Source organism: Medicago truncatula, chromosome 8 (assembly GCF_003473485.1).
Source record: "Medicago truncatula cultivar Jemalong A17 chromosome 8, MtrunA17r5.0-ANR, whole genome shotgun sequence".
In the NCBI taxonomy this organism is placed as follows: Eukaryota; Viridiplantae; Streptophyta; class Magnoliopsida; order Fabales; family Fabaceae; genus Medicago; species Medicago truncatula.
The window spans coordinates 8,851,268-8,871,561 of record NC_053049.1 but is presented as its reverse complement, the minus strand read 5'-3'; the positions used below and the strand labels follow the sequence as shown (position 1 = coordinate 8,871,561).

The 20,294-nt window shown below is 31.3% G+C and overlaps 2 protein-coding genes across 3 annotated transcripts; both read left to right on the top strand.

Annotated features, from left to right (window-relative positions):
* The first annotated feature begins 1,355 nt into the window (after positions 1 to 1,355).
* On the top strand, positions 1,356 to 4,386 carry LOC25500609 (metal tolerance protein 1). Of its 2 annotated transcripts, none has more exons than XM_024771650.2 (2): positions 1,356 to 1,495; positions 3,112 to 4,386. In XM_024771650.2, exon 2 carries the CDS (start codon positions 3,112 to 3,114, stop codon positions 4,267 to 4,269), a length of 1,158 nt encoding a protein of 385 aa, XP_024627418.1. In that variant the 5' UTR covers positions 1,356 to 1,495; the 3' UTR covers positions 4,270 to 4,386. The 2 variants fall into 2 exon arrangements, with proteins under 2 accessions (XP_024627418.1, XP_013444540.1); XM_013589086.3 differs by lacking the exon at positions 1,356 to 1,495 and adding an exon at positions 2,091 to 2,239.
* An 11,090-nt stretch (positions 4,387 to 15,476) lies between these two features.
* Positions 15,477 to 19,040, top strand: LOC25500607 (transcription factor bHLH67). The gene is made up of 4 exons (XM_013589084.3): positions 15,477 to 16,131; positions 16,440 to 17,042; positions 17,489 to 17,863; positions 18,625 to 19,040. The coding sequence occupies exons 1-4, from the start codon at positions 16,099 to 16,101 to the stop codon at positions 18,709 to 18,711; spliced, it is 1,098 nt and encodes a 365-aa protein (XP_013444538.1). The 5' UTR covers positions 15,477 to 16,098; the 3' UTR covers positions 18,712 to 19,040.
* The last annotated feature ends 1,254 nt before the right edge of the window (positions 19,041 to 20,294 follow it).

Sequence of the window (20,294 nt, the reverse complement as noted above, 5' to 3'; positions counted from 1 at the left end):
TGTGTTTTTAAAATTCATTCAAAAATTGCAGTCAAAAAAGTTTATTCATAAATTTAATATTATTCTTCATTCGGATCATTTTAATGAAACTGTATTAAAATTTGAGATTTAAATAATTGTTAAAGATTTCCTAAAGAAAAAAGAAGAATTGTCAAAGATAAATATAGTGTTTTTTTTTTTTTTGAAAGAAAAGATAAATATAGTGTTGTTACGTCAACAACTTTTATTGGAAATTCCCTAAAAAAATACTTTATTGGAAATTTTTTTTTTTTCAAGAACTTTTATTGGAAAGTGTTGAGTACAAAAAACTTTTGTTTTTATATGAAAAGAAATTTTGAAAATTGGTTAATTTGATTCTTACGTTGGCTTAAAACAATTTGGTCCATAGCTTTTGAAGTTAATTTTTTTCAAACAAACTTTTAAAGTTAAATAATTTGATCATTCAAACTTGACCCCTTAATAAATATGACAATATATTTTCATAAGTTAAAAGACTAAAGTGTTTTAATTTACACTACCGAAAAGACAAGCACTCACGTGTCCGTCTTTCCGCTCTTTTTATTGCGCTAATGTGTAGAATATCAATGATATTTTATAGAAATTTTGCGTGTAAATTACGAACGATGTCTTTTATAATTTTTTTGTTAAAGATTAAAATTATAAGTATAGATATTTGTGAATTTCAAATGTAACAAACTCAACAAACGATATTTATCTTTGAGATAATAAAAAAGTAAGTATAAATATATTCGTCTAATTTGTTACATTTTTTAAATGATTAAGGGAAAAAACAGACATATATATATTCATATCGTGTTTATTACATTTTTTTAATATTTAAAATTGTTCTTATCTATTTGTTAAATGTGTTATTTGTATTGAAAATTGAATGTATTTTTGAAAAGAAAAATTCAGTTCAAAAGAGTTGAAAGAGATAATTTTCTGTATATATAGTATAAATATAGATAAAATAAGTGACAAATTTGACTGATTTTTAAATTAAAAGGGATCAAATTGCGCATAAATAAATTAATGACCGAATTGATCGATTATAAAGTTAATGAATCCATTTTTTGTATTGACCATGTTCTTAAAGAAAAAAGACTTTGATAATTTGAAGTTTAGTCGAAAGATAGGTAAAGTTTAACAAAAAAATTATTTAATTTATCAATCAAATTTAAATTTTTCTTTCGATGGAACTTATTAATCATCTAAATTCAAGCGTTTGATTAACAAATCCAACTTTGAAAATAAATTAAAAGGAGAAGAAATATTTAACAAATAAAAATAAAAATATTCTTTTGGTGGTATATACCTTGGTGTCAGTGTGGTCAATTCCATTTATCAATGATTCACTTTACTCAAATATTTGTCACATATATTTGTCCTATATATAGCTTTGTTTAATTTTCAGAATACTAGCCGCTCAGAACAAACCTAAACACAACAACAGAGGATTCAGAATCAACAAGGATCATCACTCTCTGCTGTCAAAGTACGTTCATAGCATTCTTCTATCTCTTTCACACAAACCCTTTTCTTTTATAATTCTTTTTCATACCTATTGTTGATAAAGATTGAAACTTTTTTTTTTTCTGCTGTAAAATTTATGTTTTTGATGATGAATTTGGATACCCTTTTGAAAAACTAAGCGAATGGTATAAGTTTTGTGATAAGATTGAATACCCTTTTTACATTTGTTTATTGTTTTTTTAATGTTAATATGTTTTGTTGTTTGGTCTTAAGGGTGTTGTTTTTAGGCTGTTTTGCACTTTGCATGTGTGCTGAGTCAGTATTTGTGTCTCTTAGTGTTATGCAATTATTGTTTCTTTAGGTTTTGGTTTGGTTATGGTAATGTTGCAACTTTTTGGTTTTTCTTTGGAGAAATGATATTTGTATATCCATTATAGTGACAACTTTGGTGACAACCTTGATTTTCTCATTTCTTATTGGTTAAAAACAATGGAGAGAGAAAAAGGAAGAGAGAGGATACAAAAATAACGTGAGTATGAGAGAGAAAGTTGTCTGAAAGTTGTTGCAAAATGGTCGTACAAATATCATTTCTCTTTAGTCATGGTAGATTCTGTTGTATATTGTATTAGGTGTTAATGCTTGTGTATTAGGTGTTAATGCTTGATGTGAATGAATGTAATTGATTTGTGTTACCTAATCAATTGAATAATTTAGATGTTTGTACTATTTATCTATATCAATTGAGTGTGTATTCAACTTTTGGAGGGTAGGTTCATTATACCTGTGTTGATTATTGATATTCACCATCTTTTTTGATTGATCATGCCAATTTTTTCTTTTTCTTTTTGTGCTTCAAGGATTCTAACAATCCAAGTTTTTGCCTCTCTTTTTGTTAATGTTCATTATCTTGATCAAGGATGCTGGATTTTCTTTTATGTATATGTGTTAGATTTATGGATCCTGTGTTTGGCATGGTTTTAACTTTGATCTTTGAAGAATGTTCATATCGACCCTGTTTGCTAGTGTTTGTGGCTGCTTTGTTTCATACTTTTGTTAATAGTGTATTGAAATTTAATTGAACCAATTGGCTGCTTTGTTTCTTATGGATTTTGAAGGAGTATTAGTGTCAGAAGGCTGTCTGGATAGCAGTTTTGGTACTTTGTATCAAATTTTAATAAACGGCTTAAATTTTTGCCGTTTGATGTCTGTACTCGTACTCATTGCTATTTATTTGAATTTGTTATGACCATTAAATGGTGAAATTTTAAGCCGTTTTTTTACATTGGACGAATTATTTGAAATGGGAAATTTGTTCGATACTTGTTATTTCTTGAAGATAACATCGGTCTTAGACGTTTTATTGGACAATGATTGATGCAGCATCACATAGCTGTTTGTTTTATCAGATTCAGACCTTGCTCCTTTTGTGCCAGCTTTGGTTTAATTACTTATTCTACTTATGGAGAAATATATCTATGGATTAGATTTTCAAAGAAATCATGTACATGTCATGTACAAAGCTTTTGATGGTTGATTCAATAATTTATTGCTCCTTTTTAATGCTTAGAGTACTGTATGCTTATGCATTCTGGTTTATATCAAACTCAAGAAATAATCATTTTCATTAATATATTGCAGATGGATGCGCACAGCTCTCAGCACGGGCAAATTATCGAAATCAACGCAGATCTTCCTGATGCTGGAAGGAAGATTTGTTGTGAATCACCATGTGGATTCTCAGATGCTGGATCCATCTCTAAGGATTCGAAAGAACGTTCAACTTCGATGCGAAAGCTTATGATGGCAGTGATACTGTGTGTGATTTTCATGACTGTTGAACTGGTCGGTGGGCTCAAAGCAAACAGTCTTGCAATACTGACTGATGCAGCGCATCTTCTTTCGGATGTTGCGGCTTTTGCCATCTCCTTGTTTTCTTTATGGGCTGCGGGATGGGAAGCTACTCCTCGCCAGTCGTATGGGTTTTTCAGAATAGAGATTCTCGGTGCTTTGGTGTCTATCCAATTAATATGGCTGCTTGCTGGGATTATTGTATATGAAGCCATTGATAGACTCATCGCCGGTCCTCAAAATGTCGATGGTTTTTTAATGTTTTCAGTTGCTGCATTTGGTCTTGTGGTTAACATCATTATGGCTGTGTTATTAGGTCATGATCACGGCCATGGTCACGGTCATGACCACGGACATGGTCATCATGGCCACAGTCACGGACTTACAGTTTCTACACATGATCTTACAAAAGATGAGCACCACCATCATACTCATGAAGATCACATTCACCATCACGCACATGAAGGTGTTACCGAACCACTTCTCGGCGAGTCCAAAGAAAAATCCAAGAAGAGGAACATAAATGTGCAAGGGGCTTATCTCCATGTACTCGGCGACTCTATCCAAAGTATTGGAGTAATGATCGGAGGAGCAGTTATATGGTATAAACCAGAATGGAAAATAGTTGATTTAATTTGCACTCTATTCTTTTCGGCAATTGTTTTGGGAACAACTATCAATATGCTGCGAAACATTTTGGAAGTTCTGATGGAGAGTACGCCTCGCGAGATTGATGCTACTAAGCTTGAAAGGGGGATATTGGAGATGGAGGAAGTAGTGGCTGTTCATGAGCTCCACATTTGGGCTATCACAGTTGGGAAGATTTTGTTGGCATGTCATGTTAAAATCAACCGCGATGCCGATGCAGACATTGTATTGGACAGAGTTGTTGACTACATCAAAAGAGTTTATAACATTAGCCATGTAACTATTCAGATAGAGCGCTAGTTTCTTTCCTATTGATTGTTAGTGGCCATTGTGTTTCTGGAACTCAATTCTCTCCATGGCAATAATAATAATAATAATAATAATAATACCTTCTTGCTCTTATTGCTAGTTGTTCAAGAGTGTAGGTTTGAGCATTTATATTTGCATGCCTATTTTTTTTATCCATGTGATGTTATTGTTAAATTCTTGGTTTTTGTCAGATTTGTGGTTGGTGTTTTGAACCCAAAACAGACCCAGATATGAGTCCATGGGCTGCAGGAAACGTCCAGACCAATTCATAAACTTCTAAGAGCATTACTTTTCCCACCCTATGCTTTTCCTCGCACGCCCTATTTTTTCTAAAATTACCCTCGGACCATTCCGGATTATATAATCCGGAATGATGTTTTCTTTTGTTAAAGAGTGAAAAAATGAGTAACGGGTTTTTCCGGATTTTGTAATCCGGAAACTTCAAAAAATAGGGCGCGTTACATGATGTTTCCGGATTACATAATCCGGAAACCCCCTAAACACCCATTTTCAAGGTAAAACAGTTCGGATTATATAATCTGAACTGTATCAGCACAAATTCTAAACATGTTTGTAACATGGATAGTCATTTTAGGGACAATATTAATCTTCCTAACTCTCATCCTTCTGTTTTGGGTTATTGTTACCTGTTCTTAGTAAAAAATCGGGTTTTCGGACTACTTGATCGGATTGCTCCGAAACATTCCCAGAAAATCAGAAAAAAATTCAAGGACCATGACTCCCGTAGAAGGGACTTCTTACAGGACTCCGCCCCTCAAAATCCAAAATTCCATCATTTAGACCCATTTTTCATTTTTTTTTGTAATTTTTCATATTCTCAGAAAAATAAGAAAAAATTTGCATTAGTTTTATTTAATTTTTAGAATTTTTTGGTGCTATTTTTATGATTTTATTTGACAGGTTTTTAGCATTTTTTACTTAGTTTTTTTGTTGTTTTTAAAAGCAAAACTCAAAACTGCTGAAATGTGAGAGAGTCTGATGGCTGATTATACATAAGAATTGTCCGGATTATAAAATCCGAAATAGTAAACATGAATCCGGATTTTAAAATCCAGACTGCACAAGGGCATTTTTGAAAATTTTAAAGGGCGCGCGGGAGAAGGCCATCGTTTAGATTGTGTTTTCACCAGCATACACATTTTTTAATCTCTTATTGACTTGTTTGTTGGAGTCTCTATAGGTGTCTGCCATTACCATTGCTTTCTAATGTTGTGATCTCTCTGACCTTTATACAATTTTGCTATGATGGGTGATTTAAGTTTTATCTTGAGTTGATAATAAAGTGAGAAAATCTGTGATTAGTATTTCAAAATACCTAAATTATGCATGTGAATGTAATATGAGTGATTTTGATTTATTTATCTATAGTTGAGAGTCGAGACTACTTAAGTTGTTCACTTTGGAGGAGCTAAATTGTAGTGACGAGTCGTTACTTCTTTCCATCTCTCTCTAGTTAACAAATATTTTATTAGGTCTTAGCTTGTTTGAAACTTTATTTGTTTACATTTTATGTGCGAGTAAATCGAGTATCTCTCATGTGCAATTGTGGAAAGAGATCTTTTGAATTGAGTAAGGCCTCAATGGACAACAAAGATCTTCCGTAAGAGTTTTAATGCTGCTATATTTCTAAAGTTGGATTCATACCTATGATCATAACTTAAGTTGAAAGATCTGAATCATGACATCTAAATGTTGAATTTTTTGTATGATTCAAATGATATCTTACAAGCATTCCTACTTTTACCCAAAATGGTCCCTATTCCCTGCCCCCACTTGAGCAACAGCCAACAACCATTGTGTTTTGGATTGTATTACTGACAAATCATGTGTTTTACATGCAAGAGCCTGAGATTGTAAGGTTTATCAATTTGTCTGATTTAATGATAAGTCTAGTCTCAATTGAATTTGTTGGTGCAATTATAATGAGAAAGTCTTTTAAACTGTGTTGTAAATTCTATGGATATATCCAAAGTTGTGAGATTTGGATTAAGTGTGGTAATTGCAATACACAATATTCAAGTCGGCCGATCTCAAATTAACTTCGTGCTAAACGGATTTTGTTATTGTGTAATCTGAACCATCTGATCTCATATTTACCATCGTGATGGAAATCTGCGTGTAACCGCGTTCTTTTTTCAATGCAGGGAATCAGTGTCCAATGTTTTGCACGGTTATAGTGTTAGAAGAACATGCTTCTGATTGTATGATGCAATTAAAATAATGAGTTAGTAAATGATGCAACAATTCTGAGACAACAGCAAAATATTCTTACAAATTTATATGATTTTGGTATTTCTAGTTATTTTTTATCTGTAAAGAGTAATAATCATACGTAGTATAGTGGGCATTGAATCATTGATTACGTAGTATATAGTACAAGACAAAAGAAAACATCCTAAACTGCTCATGCCCCAAGAGTGAAGGCATCTACAGGTACATAGTAAAACCATTGAACAATTTTTCATTTCCTAGATTTTAAAAGTTACTATTACCTCAAAATTATACATAAATTAAGATAAATTTTAACCTCCTACTTGATCAATTTTTTTTTGGTTTTAACCCTACCGTTCTTAGAATGAGCACCCTATTAATCTAAAATTCAGTCGAAAGATAAGTAAAGTTTTATCAACAATTATTTAAACCAAAATTTGAATTTGAATTCTCATGAACATTTTATCCTTATTTAAAGTTTGTTAATCACTTAGAAATTATGGCAAAAAAATATAGACCAAAAATATTTTCTATAATCGACTCTAATTGAGTTATAAAAACTGACTCTAACTAACGTCTTTAATTTCTGAGTGTGACATATAATTTGCTGCAGCAATATTTATCCGAAGCTAGTGAAATATATGAAGCCACATTTCCAATATCCAAGCCAACGGTTAAGATACATAGAAATGAAGATATTGGTTTTTCCAAAGTTTTAAACTTTGGTAATTGATTAGTATTACAAAAGATATATGACCCAATATAAGCTGCCTCTACCCCAAGAGTGAAGGCAACAACAGACACACTAACTCTTAAAACAACTAGAGTCACCAAGAATCGACCATTCTTTTGTTTTTTTGTTGAGTAAATTTTCTTTTCTTTTTTTCTTGTTTATCACTCAAGATCGGTTTATTATAAGTGTTATATAATTTATTATAATTGTTTTTTTCTTGACTAAAGTTTCACCACTTATGAGATTAGGTGTTGGATCTTTTACCGTAGGACAGACAATCCTAAAATCCAGGGGCGATTTTACCCCCAAGCTAGTCCGGGCACACGCCCTGGCTCAACACATACTTTCTTTGTATCACTACAAGAAATTTACAAGAAATTTGACTTTTAGTGACGGCCAAAATCCGTCACTATAGGAAAAATTTCCTTAGCTAAATCTGTCTATCATTGACAAATGACTGTCACTGCAAGTTTTCCACCTTTACCTACGGAAAAAACCGTAGGTAATTCTAAAGAGACAATTTTAAAAACATTATACCTCTACCTACAGTTGCGGTTGTCACTAAAACTTATTGTTGTTTTATTTTGCCCAGGCTCCAAAAAATTCCTGGCTCCGCCACTGTTAAAACCTGCGTCAAGCAAAGTGGCCAAACATGAGAAAGCGTGTTCTGACAATCAATATGCTTTTAAACCATTTGTTTTTGAACTTTCAGTTTTCTAGCACCAGAGGTTGTTGAACATTCACATAGAGTTCAAATGTCATGTCTCCTAGGTCCATGAATGTTGTGTTTACGAGGATTAATTTTGCCATCAAAAAATGTTTAACGGCGCAGCTTGTTGCATGTTTGTCTTCTATTCATGGTTTATATAATATGAATGAAATTACCAAAAATAATATAAATAAAAGTTATAAGGGAGACAACTTTATCAAATTAAGGTTATTCAACAATTATCATAAAATAATACCATTTCCAAGAATAGACAGTTTTTTTCAAAAATAAAAAAGGATACATAAAGTTAAATAAAAAGTACAACCGAAATAATATATTTAATATTACATTAAAAAAATAACATAACATTTATCTAAAAAAACTCTTTGTAAATACAACTTATGAAGATGAACAAAAATTTGTTGATATAATTTGTCGACATATCACATATGCAGAAGGAAAAAAAACATATGCAGCCAAGTTACTTAGTAGGGTCATGGAAAACCAGGTTGTGTTCTTAAGACAGAAATGCTCTACCGACTTGCTTCATATCATTGATGTAGAGTGTACGTATATAATTTTGGCACTCATCAGAATAAGCAGGAAGTAACTATCATACTTTAATTAATGTGATGTGATTTTAATAATTATTTAAAGTTCTTTTTTAGGTTTTAGTATAATTATTTCATGATTTATTAAATAAAGATAGCATTGAATGAAATAGTTGATGATGCACCTGGCTATTCTGTATCCAATAGAACAACAACAACAATTGAGTACTTGTGCACAAGTTTCTTATCACTAATTTTCTTTTTTAGGTATTAAAATATAAATATTATGAACTAATGAAAATATTAAAATACAATTTATTTTTTAACCGATATGGTTTAAAAATATATCATTCAATATCATTTATATCTAGAAATAAAATTTGAATGTTTTTGTGGTGGTCGGTGCCGTGTGTCTGAGGAGTTGATAATGTGACTCGTTTATCTAGAAACAAAATTTGAATATATTTTGTGGTGGCCGGGGTTTGAACCCTGGACCTTGCATATATTATGCATTGTCCCTACCAAGTCAGCTAAGCTCATGAGGTCTAAATATGATTATACAGTCGTCCATTTGAAAAGCAATTCAACTCAGTGCTAAAATAACAAGTTCTCCTATCGGCTTGATAATTAGTTTTATAACGGGTCTAAATAACTTATGCGGTGAAGATACTTTGAGTTTGGGACGTTTAGTCTATCAAAGTCAAAAACCCTAATTATGCTGAAAAAGAAAACAACACTTCACACTAAATTAGGCAAATCTAAGTAAAACCAATGGAAAAATGTAATGCATGGAACTAAAAAACGCCTTATACGACAGAATAGTAGCTTGTGGAACACTGGACCGCGCGAATGGGTTAACAACAATCCAAGAAAAAAATCATCACACACATTGGATTCAAGATATCTTGCACATGCTCGTCTTTATTAAGCCTCTTCACAATTTGAGCTAAAATTGAGTTGAAGATTTTGTGAAAGATCTTGATTGTGAGTCTTGCCAATTAATGTTCATAAAAATGGATAATGTCTTTGGCTTTTGAGGCCAGCTATTAATGTGCCATTTTCTATAGTATTTCATATAGATACGTGGTTATAACTTATAATAACTAATACATAGTTATCCAAATGTACTATGTTAGATAAATCAGTTGCTACCGTCCACAATTTATCTTAATCTTATCATGAATGTCAACTCTATAACATTGAGGACGAACTTCAATGAAGGTAACCCAGTTCATATGATAATCGGTGTAGGATTCATGACATAATGGTGATAAGGTAGTCCTACATGTTTTTCAGTGTATATATGAGATAAGGTAGTTCTATAGTAGCTGAGATTCCTAAATGATTTTTTGGTACAATTTTAATTGTGTATCTTATAAAATTTTAAAAGTGAAGACCTATTTTAGCCGTTGAGGAAAAATCCGAGAGCCAATTTTGTCCGTTACCCAAAAAAATACAACATTTAGTCCTTCATAAAAACTAATTGGAACATTTTAGTCCCTAATTGAACATTTAACGAAAAACTTACTCTTTTTGGTCCAATTTGTAATGTTATCATCCATGTTTTGAATACACCTTGGACTGGTATTTACATACGTGAACACACCTTATCACCACATGTTATGCTAGAGAAAAGACAATTTAGTCCATGTACCCGATTTAAACCCAAGTTACATGGAGAAATAGAAGCAAGACGGAGTACATGAAATGTAACTTCAGCAAAAGGAGAAGTAGGTCGACCGTGAAGGTGAAAGTTGAAAATCATATCATATCCCAAGTTACACGGTTTAAATATCTTGGGCTCATAGTACAAAATGAAGGAGAAATAGAACCAGATGAATAGCATCGTATTCATGTTGGATGGTTGAAATAGAGAAGAACCTTAGGTGTTTTGTGCGATAAGAAAGTACCACTTAAGTTGAAAGAAAAGTTCTATCGGACAGCAGTCAGACCTACTATGTTGTATGTGTGTTGGGCGGTGAAGAGCCAGCACAAGAATCAAGTAAGTGTAGCGGAGATGAGAATGTTGCACTTGATAAGTGGTAAGACTGGACTAGATAGGATTAGGAATGACACAATTAGAGAGAGAATGGGGGAAGCACCTATAGTAGAAAAGTTGGTAGAAAATAGACTTAGATGATTTGGGTATGTAGAGAGAAGACCCGTGCCGTCGTAAGAAGAGTTGATCAGATGGAGGAGGGTCGGGTCCAAAGAGCTTGAGGGAGACGTAGGAAAACTATAAGAGAAACCATTAAAAATGATTTAGAAGTCAATAAGTTGAATCCAAATATGGTTTATGATATAACACTGACGTAATTTAATCCATGTAGCCGACTCCACTTATTAGGATAAAGCTTGGTTGTTGTTGTCGTATATCCAATTTAAACCGTTACATTGTATCTTCTTCAAAAACACATGAAAAAGCACCTTTAACACGGCTGTAATCAGAGCAAAAGTAGTTTTTACAAGAAAATTGAAGAATAACTTATGAGAGAAGTTGAAACCAATTCGTAAATTTATCACTTCAATTTTGTTAGATATATAGAGATTTTGGCTTGGAAAGAAACTTGACAGTCTTGATTATGAATATATCTAAGGAATAAATCACTTGAAGATATCTGATTAATGAAAAATGGTACTATGGATATAAAAATCTTCATTAGATTTCAACTCCAAAGTTGCTGATTTTTGCTGGACCAAGGTTTGTGACATAGGAAATACGTACATAATGGAACATATGTTATATGCAACATATATAGATTTCAATCTAAAAGCTGTTGGTTTTATTAGGATACATGGAGTTGGATATGGAACACGGATAATAAATTTGAGAAGCATATAGAAGTCTCAGAACAAGTTGTGTTAAACATGGTTTAATGGAGGTTCATGTGTTTTTGAGAAAAGATACAATTTTGGATTTAAATCGGATATAAGAATACAGGGTTTAATATGTTTTTGGTTCTTATTCTTAAAAAAAATAAAAAATTATTGGGTTCTTATAAATATATTAAATTTTTGTTTTAGTTCTTCTACAAAATTTCTTCGACTTTAGTTCCTCAAAAGTTTTTCATCACTGCTTTTGGTTTTTACTTTTGAGACAACTCGTGTGTAACCTTCGTATTTTAAAATGATTTTTTTTAAGAATGTTTAGAATATTATTAGAATCTCTCTAAAAAAAATTAGAATTTTTTAACAAAACATGAATTAAATATGAAATTTTATGTTTTTGTCACTTAATTCATATTTAATTCATGGTTTGTTAAAAAATTATATTTTTTTAGACAAATTGTTATAATATTCTACGCATTTTGGCAAAATTTCATTCAAAAATATGATGGTTACACATGAGTTGGTTTAAAAGTAGAGACCAAAAGTGATGATAGAAACCTTTTGCGGGGCTAAAAGTTGAAGATTTTTTTAAAATAGATTAAAATGAAAAGTTGGTATATTTATAAGGGCCAAAAAACATATTTAACCCAAGAATAAATTGACTTTTTCAATTATTGTCAAGTGCTATGATGTCCCTTAAAGCAATCACTTATCACAAATGCAACATGGTGACACAATGTATTAACAACAACCTAAGAGGACTCTTCTAAATTAACAAGGTCTCGGGTTCGAATCCAGCTTTAGGCATGCAACAACGTTAAAACTCTTAGGAAGAGTTTACCTCTCATTTGGATCGATCCCACAAGACTCAAGAGGTTAGTCTCTACAGTTATACACAGAGAATATCTGGTTTACGCCAAATAAATGTATTGATAGGAAAGTGAAAAATTACTCTAGAGGTCATTTATCTTTTTTAATTGTAACATATCAGTCATTTATCCTTTTTTTTTTTCTATATAGTTCCTCTATCTTTTCTCAATCATAAATGAGTATAATGTGCAGTATGGGAATCAAAATATTATTGAAGGTGGCTGAAAAAATTTGTGGAATTAGAATGGTCCACATTGTATTTGATTCTTCCTATGGTTGGTAACTCATGATCATAATTTAAGTAATTACCATTATAGTAGGTCGGGTGGGGGCATAGCATCATCTTTTCGTTGTTTTTGTTGAATGGAGGATCAAACTATTTTTAATGTTCTCAGAGACTGCATGTATGCAACTCAGGTAGGGATCATACTTGTACCTTTTGACTAGATGATTGGCTTCTTTTATTTTGATTGCATGAACTAGGTTTTTCTTAACCTTAACAAGTATTGGAATCGAGATCCCAACTCGAGGTGGAAGACAACTTTCATGAGTACTTTCGCATTTATTCGCAAAACAAAACAATCTCCAAGGATAATTTTCAAAGATAAGCTAATCAAACTAGTTCCATCTAACCATTTTTTAGCACCATGTCAGATTTCATACATAATCATCTTCAGGATGATCCTTGTCACATTGAAATAATTTTCATTGAATGGAAGCATCCTCGTGAGGAATGACTTATACTCAATTGTGATGAAGCATGCAGAGAAAATGGGAATCATGTAGCTAGTGGTGATCTTCTTTGTTATACTAATGAGAGATGGCTCAAGGATTTTCTTTTGCAAATTTAACGATTGTGATAGTCATCAGGCATAAACGTGGGGTTCTCTACCTTGCTCTGGAGCTAGTTTTGAGTGACAAAAATTCACATCTTTATGCGAAAAGTGGTCCTAAATTGCTTATTAACATGGTCAGATATATTTGCAAGATTTATATGACTACCACTTCAATTATTCGGCGTATTCAAAATCTCTAGAATTGTATGTGGCACATTCAGGTTCATCATACTTGGTGAGAAGACAACAAAAGTACTGATTAGCTTGCTGATTTCAGCCCTAAGAGATATAAGGATGGTTAGGTGGCTAGGGTGGGGGGTCTTAAAAAGTGAAGTGATAAGGATCCTATATGTTTCAAAAAAAAAAAAAAACAAGACCGATCCCCTTTTATTAAGGAGATTGTTCGAGAAATTACATAAGATTCTATAACAAAATAGGGGTTGTTAATGGAAGACTATGTGGTGTTATTATCTAACATTTCTTTCAAATATAATGTGATTGATGTATGATTTTGAGACCTTAATCCTTTTTATACATTTTCAGTCAAAGATAGTTTATGTGTTGATCTCTAATTTTGAAGAAATCTTAGACTCCCCTTTGTATAATGTTACTTCGAACAATTTGGTTCTATCAAAGTGATCCTTGTTTATTTGAAGATTAAATTATCGACTTTTAACTAAAACTAATTTATTTTGAACAAGGGTACAAAATATAATATCAACTTCGTATGTGGAAGAATGTAATTTAGAGGAAATTTTTAAAAAGAGACTAGTTTCTTAAGTTAATATAATATGGGGTTAAAAATGTATTTTAACTTAAATTAATTTTCATTCTCGATCATCATTTTTAACAAAAATTAATTAATTAACAAATAAATTTTGTTTATTGCAAAAGGAAAAAAAATCCAAGAGGTTTTACCTTTACCTTTGTATTTGCTCGGCTGTCCGACTGCCCTCATGTGCAGACATGCAGTAAAAATTGACTAGTAGAACTGGCGGATAAACAAGTGATGGCATGTGCACAAATACGTGCTCTTCAGTCTTGAACTTTAACAGAGGTTTATTTATTTTATAGAAAGAAAATTGTTACTATTTTCTTTTTTGAGGGAAAGAAAATTGTTACTATTATTATACACTTGTAAAATTTATCTACTAAACTTTAGGAAAATGTTTTGGATACCTTGCTATACACCTTAAATTAAATAAAAAAGTAAAATGATATAGTAGATGTAATAGGTCTATGATGTGATATAAAAAGATAAAATAAAGTGTTGAATGAATGCTATTAAAAAGTAGGATGTTTAAATATTATGGTCTAAATTATATATCGGTATATACAATGTTTTTTATAAGCCTAAAAGACTTATAATAAATAATGGCTTTGTTTATTAAATTTATAAGTTGTGATTCATTGGTGTGATATATTGGTATTAAACAATTCATTGGAATATTATTATAATGGTTTATTTAAGAAGTGTAAGCTCTGGTTTTTTATTATCAAATGTCAAAATGTAAATTGTTGGTTCACGAGGGAAACTCGATAGATCATTACAATGGATTAAGAACAACTATATAGAGAAAAATCGACATCACTTTTTAACTTAAAACATTAAAATATTAGGTATATTACTATATTAGCCATTTTACATAAATGTTGTTCAACCTTCAATTTTCATCTAATTTGGGACATTTAACTCCCCATCACCAACAATCTCTTCAACTATATGTATCTTCATTCATTTGGATATGATATCCTTCAAGCGAAAGTGTCTTCATCTACATAAACTTGTATTGTCATTGCCACTATGTTAATCAGATACTCGCTTGACCACCATTAACAAAGATACTATTGATACAAGTAATTATTCCCTTTTAGGATAATCATCAACTTCGATATAATTATTGGATCGTGAAAGGTGTTTCAAGGATCATTATATTGAGTTAAGAGCAATGACACACGAAAAAAATTCACTTCACATCTTAATTTAACACTTTAAGCATAAAACATATATATTATCTATGTTGTTTAATATGTACTTTTTCGTCCAAGGTTGGATTTCTATCTCACTTATGCCAATCACATTAGTTATAAGTTGTATATTGATGGTTAATATCGTTTGTCAATACAATATTTATATATTAGTTTATTTAACTAGTATCCAATAACCTAGTTAGCATTTTCTTTAATGTAATGGTTTGATCTAGACTTTTAGATCAACTCTAGACATATCCATAATGTGTAACTAATATAACTAATTTTTTGTTTTTGACAAATAATAATATAACTAAAAAATATACGTTGCAAGTTCTATAATTTGGACTTATGTATAACTAATAATAAATAGTCCATAGAAAAAATTGAAGTGATTGATCTATCATCATCAAACAAACCACACAATCCACATAAAACCTTTCCAATCTTTTCCAAAGTTTCTTTCTTTTTCATCTTTCAAGAGAGAGAGAGAGAAACACACAGAGAGATGGTGAAGAGTCCCACAACTATCTGTCCCTGCTGATAGACAACAAAACTGCCACACACCCCGCCAATAATGCTTGGGACCTTACAAATCAGACAACCCTTCTCTCTCTCTCTTACCAACTCTCTCTCTTACCAACTCTCTCTCACACACACCTTCAAATATATCTCATAGCTTAGCCTAGCATATCTCTTGCAACCCCATTTAAGAAGTTTCCACCTTTCATTTCTTACCACAATCCCTCTACTGATTTTAGATCAATCCTATTCTCTCTCTTTTCACACACACACACAAAAATTTCTCTTTCCTTTGTTGTGAGACTTAAGAGTTGTTTGTTGGTTACTAACAAAGCATTTATTGTTATATTCTATATAAGAGAGTATATCAATAATATCATAAAACAAAAGAGTATATTTTTTTGGGGTATTACTCATATGGGGTCTTATTCTGCTTCTTCTTATGGTTTTACATTTATTACCATTCTTTTGTTAGTATAAATCATTACCATACGGAATGTTGGTCACCCTCATTGAAAGCTAAAGCATTAAATTAATTTTAAGTGTGACATATACACCTCTTTGATCATGGAGAGGCTTCAAGGACCCATCAATTCTTGTGTATGTATTTCTTTCTCTTAGTTTTGCATTACATTTTTTGCATTGAATGCATTATGTTGCTATTTTCCTAAAAATTACATTTCTCTTCTCTTGCTCTCTTTTGTTGACATACTATTTTTGTTACTATTTTATTACTTACCCCTTTTCTCCATTCTTACCAAACTCCAAATTCATCCTCATTCATTGAAGCATATATTCCTTGCTTCTTTTGAATTATTTAGTTGAGTTTTGATAGTGAAATCTAACCAAACTTTGCTTCACTTTTTCTTTTTGCATTATTATTTAACAAATTAACACATTTTTTGCAGTTCTTTGGTGAAGTGAATTGTTTAGACCAAACATTACTTGATGAACAAAGTTTGAGATTTGAAGAGGAAGAGCAATTTCTCATATCAAGTTTAGAAGATAACATGCCATTTCTTCAAATGCTACAAAGTGTTGATTCTCCACAGTTTTTTCCTTTGAAAGAACAAAACTTTCAAACACTTTTAAGGCTACAACATATGAAAAAACCATGGGAAGACATAGCTTACATTCCTAGAATGGATTCACAACAAGTTCAAGGCACAACATTGGAATTTGAAAGCTGCGTAACACAAGAAATGTTGGAGATGCAATCACCAGTGAAATCAGAAAGCAATAAAGTTTCACTTTCAACTTCATGCATTGAGAAAACAAGCTATGAATGTAACCAACAAGAAGAAACAAAAACAGCACAATCATGTTCCAAATCTCAACAAGGAACAACAAGGGAAAAGAGAAAGAGAAAAAGAACAAGACCGGTTAAGAATAAGGAAGATGTTGAGAATCAAAGAATGACACACATTGCTGTTGAACGTAATAGGAGACGCCAAATGAATGATCATCTCAGTGTTCTTAGGTCTCTCATGCCCTCTTCATATGTTCAAAGGGTATGAACTTTTCAATCATTCTTTATGAAATTTGATGTCAAATTCTTATACCCTTTTCTTCAAAATCCTTTCTTTTGAAATTTTCATGTTAAAAATCCAATCTTTTTTGGTTTTGTATACAAGGGCATGTTTGGATTTTCTTTGAGTTTGACATAATCACATTATGTTAATGAGATTTTAGTAAAAATTAAATTTTTTAGCTTCAATAAAATATTAGTGTCTAGTGATTTTTTCAATTTGCTTTTTGTGAAAACACTTTGATTTTGTCAAAGTCACTCATTTTGTAAAATTTAAATATATACTAAATTTTTTTGCTTTTTTGTTTATTTAAAAAAATTCACTTTGGTAAAGTTTTTTTTTTTTGTTGTATTTTTGCTTTTTTATTTATTTATTTTTTGAAAAAGAATTCACTTTGGTAAAGATTTTTTGTTTTGTTTATGTGATAGGGTGACCAAGCATCAATAATTGGAGGAGCAATTGATTTTGTGAAAGAGTTAGAACAATTGCTTGAATCTCTTGAAGCACAAAAAAGGATAAAAAAGAATGAAGATTTTGGTTCCTCATCATCATCATCACCACCTAGTTATGGAATGAAATTATCACCTTATGAAGAAAATGAGGTAAAGGCAGAAAACAAATCAGAAGCAGCAGATATAAAAGTGACATTGATTCAAACCCATGTGAACTTGAAAATTGAGTGCAAAAAAAAGGCTGGTCAATTGATAAAGGTTATTGTTGCTTTGGAAAATCTTAGGCTAACTATTCTTCACCTAAACATCACATCTTTTGAGTCTTCTGTACTCTACTCCTTCAATCTCAAGGTATTATTCTGTCTTTTCACTCATCATAGTGTTTTCTTTTTATATTATTTTTAAAATTGGTCAACTCACTATGGTATCAAGTCAGAGTACTGTTCTTTTCTGACTTGCAATCTAAGCAAAACCTGGCTTCCTTGGTTCCAACATTGTTTATCAATATAAAATTAAATAAAATGCATTTTGATAAATTATTACAATATTTAAAATTAATAAATTTATGTATATTTAAGAAGTGTTGAGTTAGTCCACAAGGTATAAGCTGGAGCTAATGTTGTTTTTAGAACACACTATTTGATATTGACCAAAAAAAAAAAGAACACACTATTTGAAAGAGGAACTATGATTATTGTTGCAAGTTTTATTTGGTCACAACATCTGATAAAAATATATTCGGCCATACACATAAATAAAAAAATTTAACTAAAATAATTTAGTCGGATCATTTAAATTATTGAATTATTTATTTACATGCACATTAGGATAATAGATTTTGGGATGATTATTCATAATTATAAAATTATTTTTGAACAATATTATGTTAACTTTAGTGTTGAGTTTGTGAGGATACAAGCAAATGAGGTAGCCCATAAATTAGCTAAGGCGACCACATCATCAGCTTGTTTCAAGATTTTGGTAGAAATACATACTACATTGAACACATTTTAAGTTATTTTTTTGACAAATTTTCTAAGTTTTTTTATTAGTACTATTTATTATTATTTGATAAATAAATCAATAATGAGCTGTATATATGGGTGATACAGATTGAAGAAGACTGTAAGCTAGGCACAGCAAATGATATAGCAGAAGCAGTTCATCAAATATTCAGCTACATCAATAATGGTAGCTAAAGAAGCAAGTAGCTATAACCTTGGGGGGTTGCAGAAGAATAAAGGACAAGGAATCATTGAAGGGATGGTGGTAAAAGAGTGGCTGGGGTGACGGGGAACATAGGGCACCGATTTCTTGTCTACATATATCAATGTGAGATGTATCATGTTAATTAGGTAGCTCACAAAATAGAGATAGGGCACATGATGTTAACGTTTGTTGTTCAAATAGTTTCACTCTGTTTATTTATTGGAATGTTAGTTGGTAGTATTGTGTGTGTTGCTTATTAATTTGTCAGTACTTTGGTGAATTGAGAAATTCAGTTGATTGATCTATTGCGATCAGTGTATATGGTTACGTTTCGCTCGCAATTGTTCTGATTTGGATTTTAAGTTTCAATGTGTTGAATGTATCAATTTCAAGACAAAAATCATTCTTTAGACTTCTTAATAAATGTCTTAAAAACACTACTTAGCATTTTCCCTTTTCAGATTATACATTAATTTTGTTGTAAATTTTCTCTAAGATTATAGTTCTATGTAATTTTATATAAATTATGTCTCCTTAATAAATTTTATTTTGTAAAAGAAATTTGGTGAATATTATTTAATAAATAAACTTGTTGAATTTATTTATCTTTATAAAGGCACATGGTGGTGGACTTGGGTTGGGATAGAGGGTGGGGCCCAAATATGTCTACATAAGAAGGAGGGACCTACTTTGAAAATTTTGGAGCAGTCATGATTACAATCTATAAGGAGTAGAATATGATATAATGCATCTCTTTTTACATTGACTTTGTGTGATAAGCCGTATACCATAAATGATGTTTCAGAATTATTATATTATATGTACATACTCCATACCTTACTTTTTTATCGGTTCTTTTTGGCCTCGAGTTCATGGCAGCACTATACAATTTTTGACATGATCTAGCAAACTAAATAAACAAATAATCAAGCAAATAAGTAAATGGTCGTCAAGAACAAACTAGTACTTGTTTATTTTGTTAATAAAAAATGTTTTTTTGAAAGGAAAGTAATTAAAATTAAGGCTTAATTGCATTTTTGAACCCCTATCTTTCCAAAAGTTGCGGTTATGGACCCTTAACTAATTTAAATACAAAACAGCCCCCTATGTTTTGATTCTTTGACAGTTTTGGACCCCCAGTCCATTGTTGACTCGGTCAACGCTGACGTGGCACCCTAAGTGAGGTGTCACGTGTCAAATTTTTTTTTTTTTTTTTTTGCCTTGGGGGTCCAAAACTGCCAAAGAATCAAAACATAGGGGGCTGTTTTGTATTTAAATTAGTTAAGGGTCCATAACCGCAACTTTTGGAAAGATAGGGGTCCAAAAGTGCAATTAAGCCTTAAATGTAATAGTAGCATGTTTCTTGTTGCCAAAACTTTGACGGTTAATTCCTCGGCTCTTTTAATCATTTAGCTCAAACGAGACGAATAATTCAACTTTTAGAACAAACTAGTATTCGTTTTGTTATAAAATACTATGACTATATTGGATTACAAAAAACAATAGTATTAAATTCATTCTTAATAAATATTAGTTTACATAGTTTAGGGTACTGTCTCTCGATTTGAGTTCT

What these genes read in the sequence shown, in the direction of transcription:
- LOC25500607 (XM_013589084.3), top strand. Translation starts at nt 16,099, where the DNA reads ATGGAGAGGCTTCAAGGACCCATCAATTCTTGT. An exon ending in CCTCTTCATATGTTCAAAGG is followed by an intron (nt 17,043 to 17,488) that starts GTATGAACTTTT and finishes TTTATGTGATAG; the next exon opens with GGTGACCAAGCATCAATAAT. An exon ending in TCTACTCCTTCAATCTCAAG is followed by an intron (nt 17,864 to 18,624) that starts GTATTATTCTGT and finishes TGGGTGATACAG; the next exon opens with ATTGAAGAAGACTGTAAGCT.
- LOC25500609 (XM_024771650.2), top strand. Translation starts at nt 3,112, where the DNA reads ATGGATGCGCACAGCTCTCAGCACGGGCAAATTATCGAAATCAACGCA.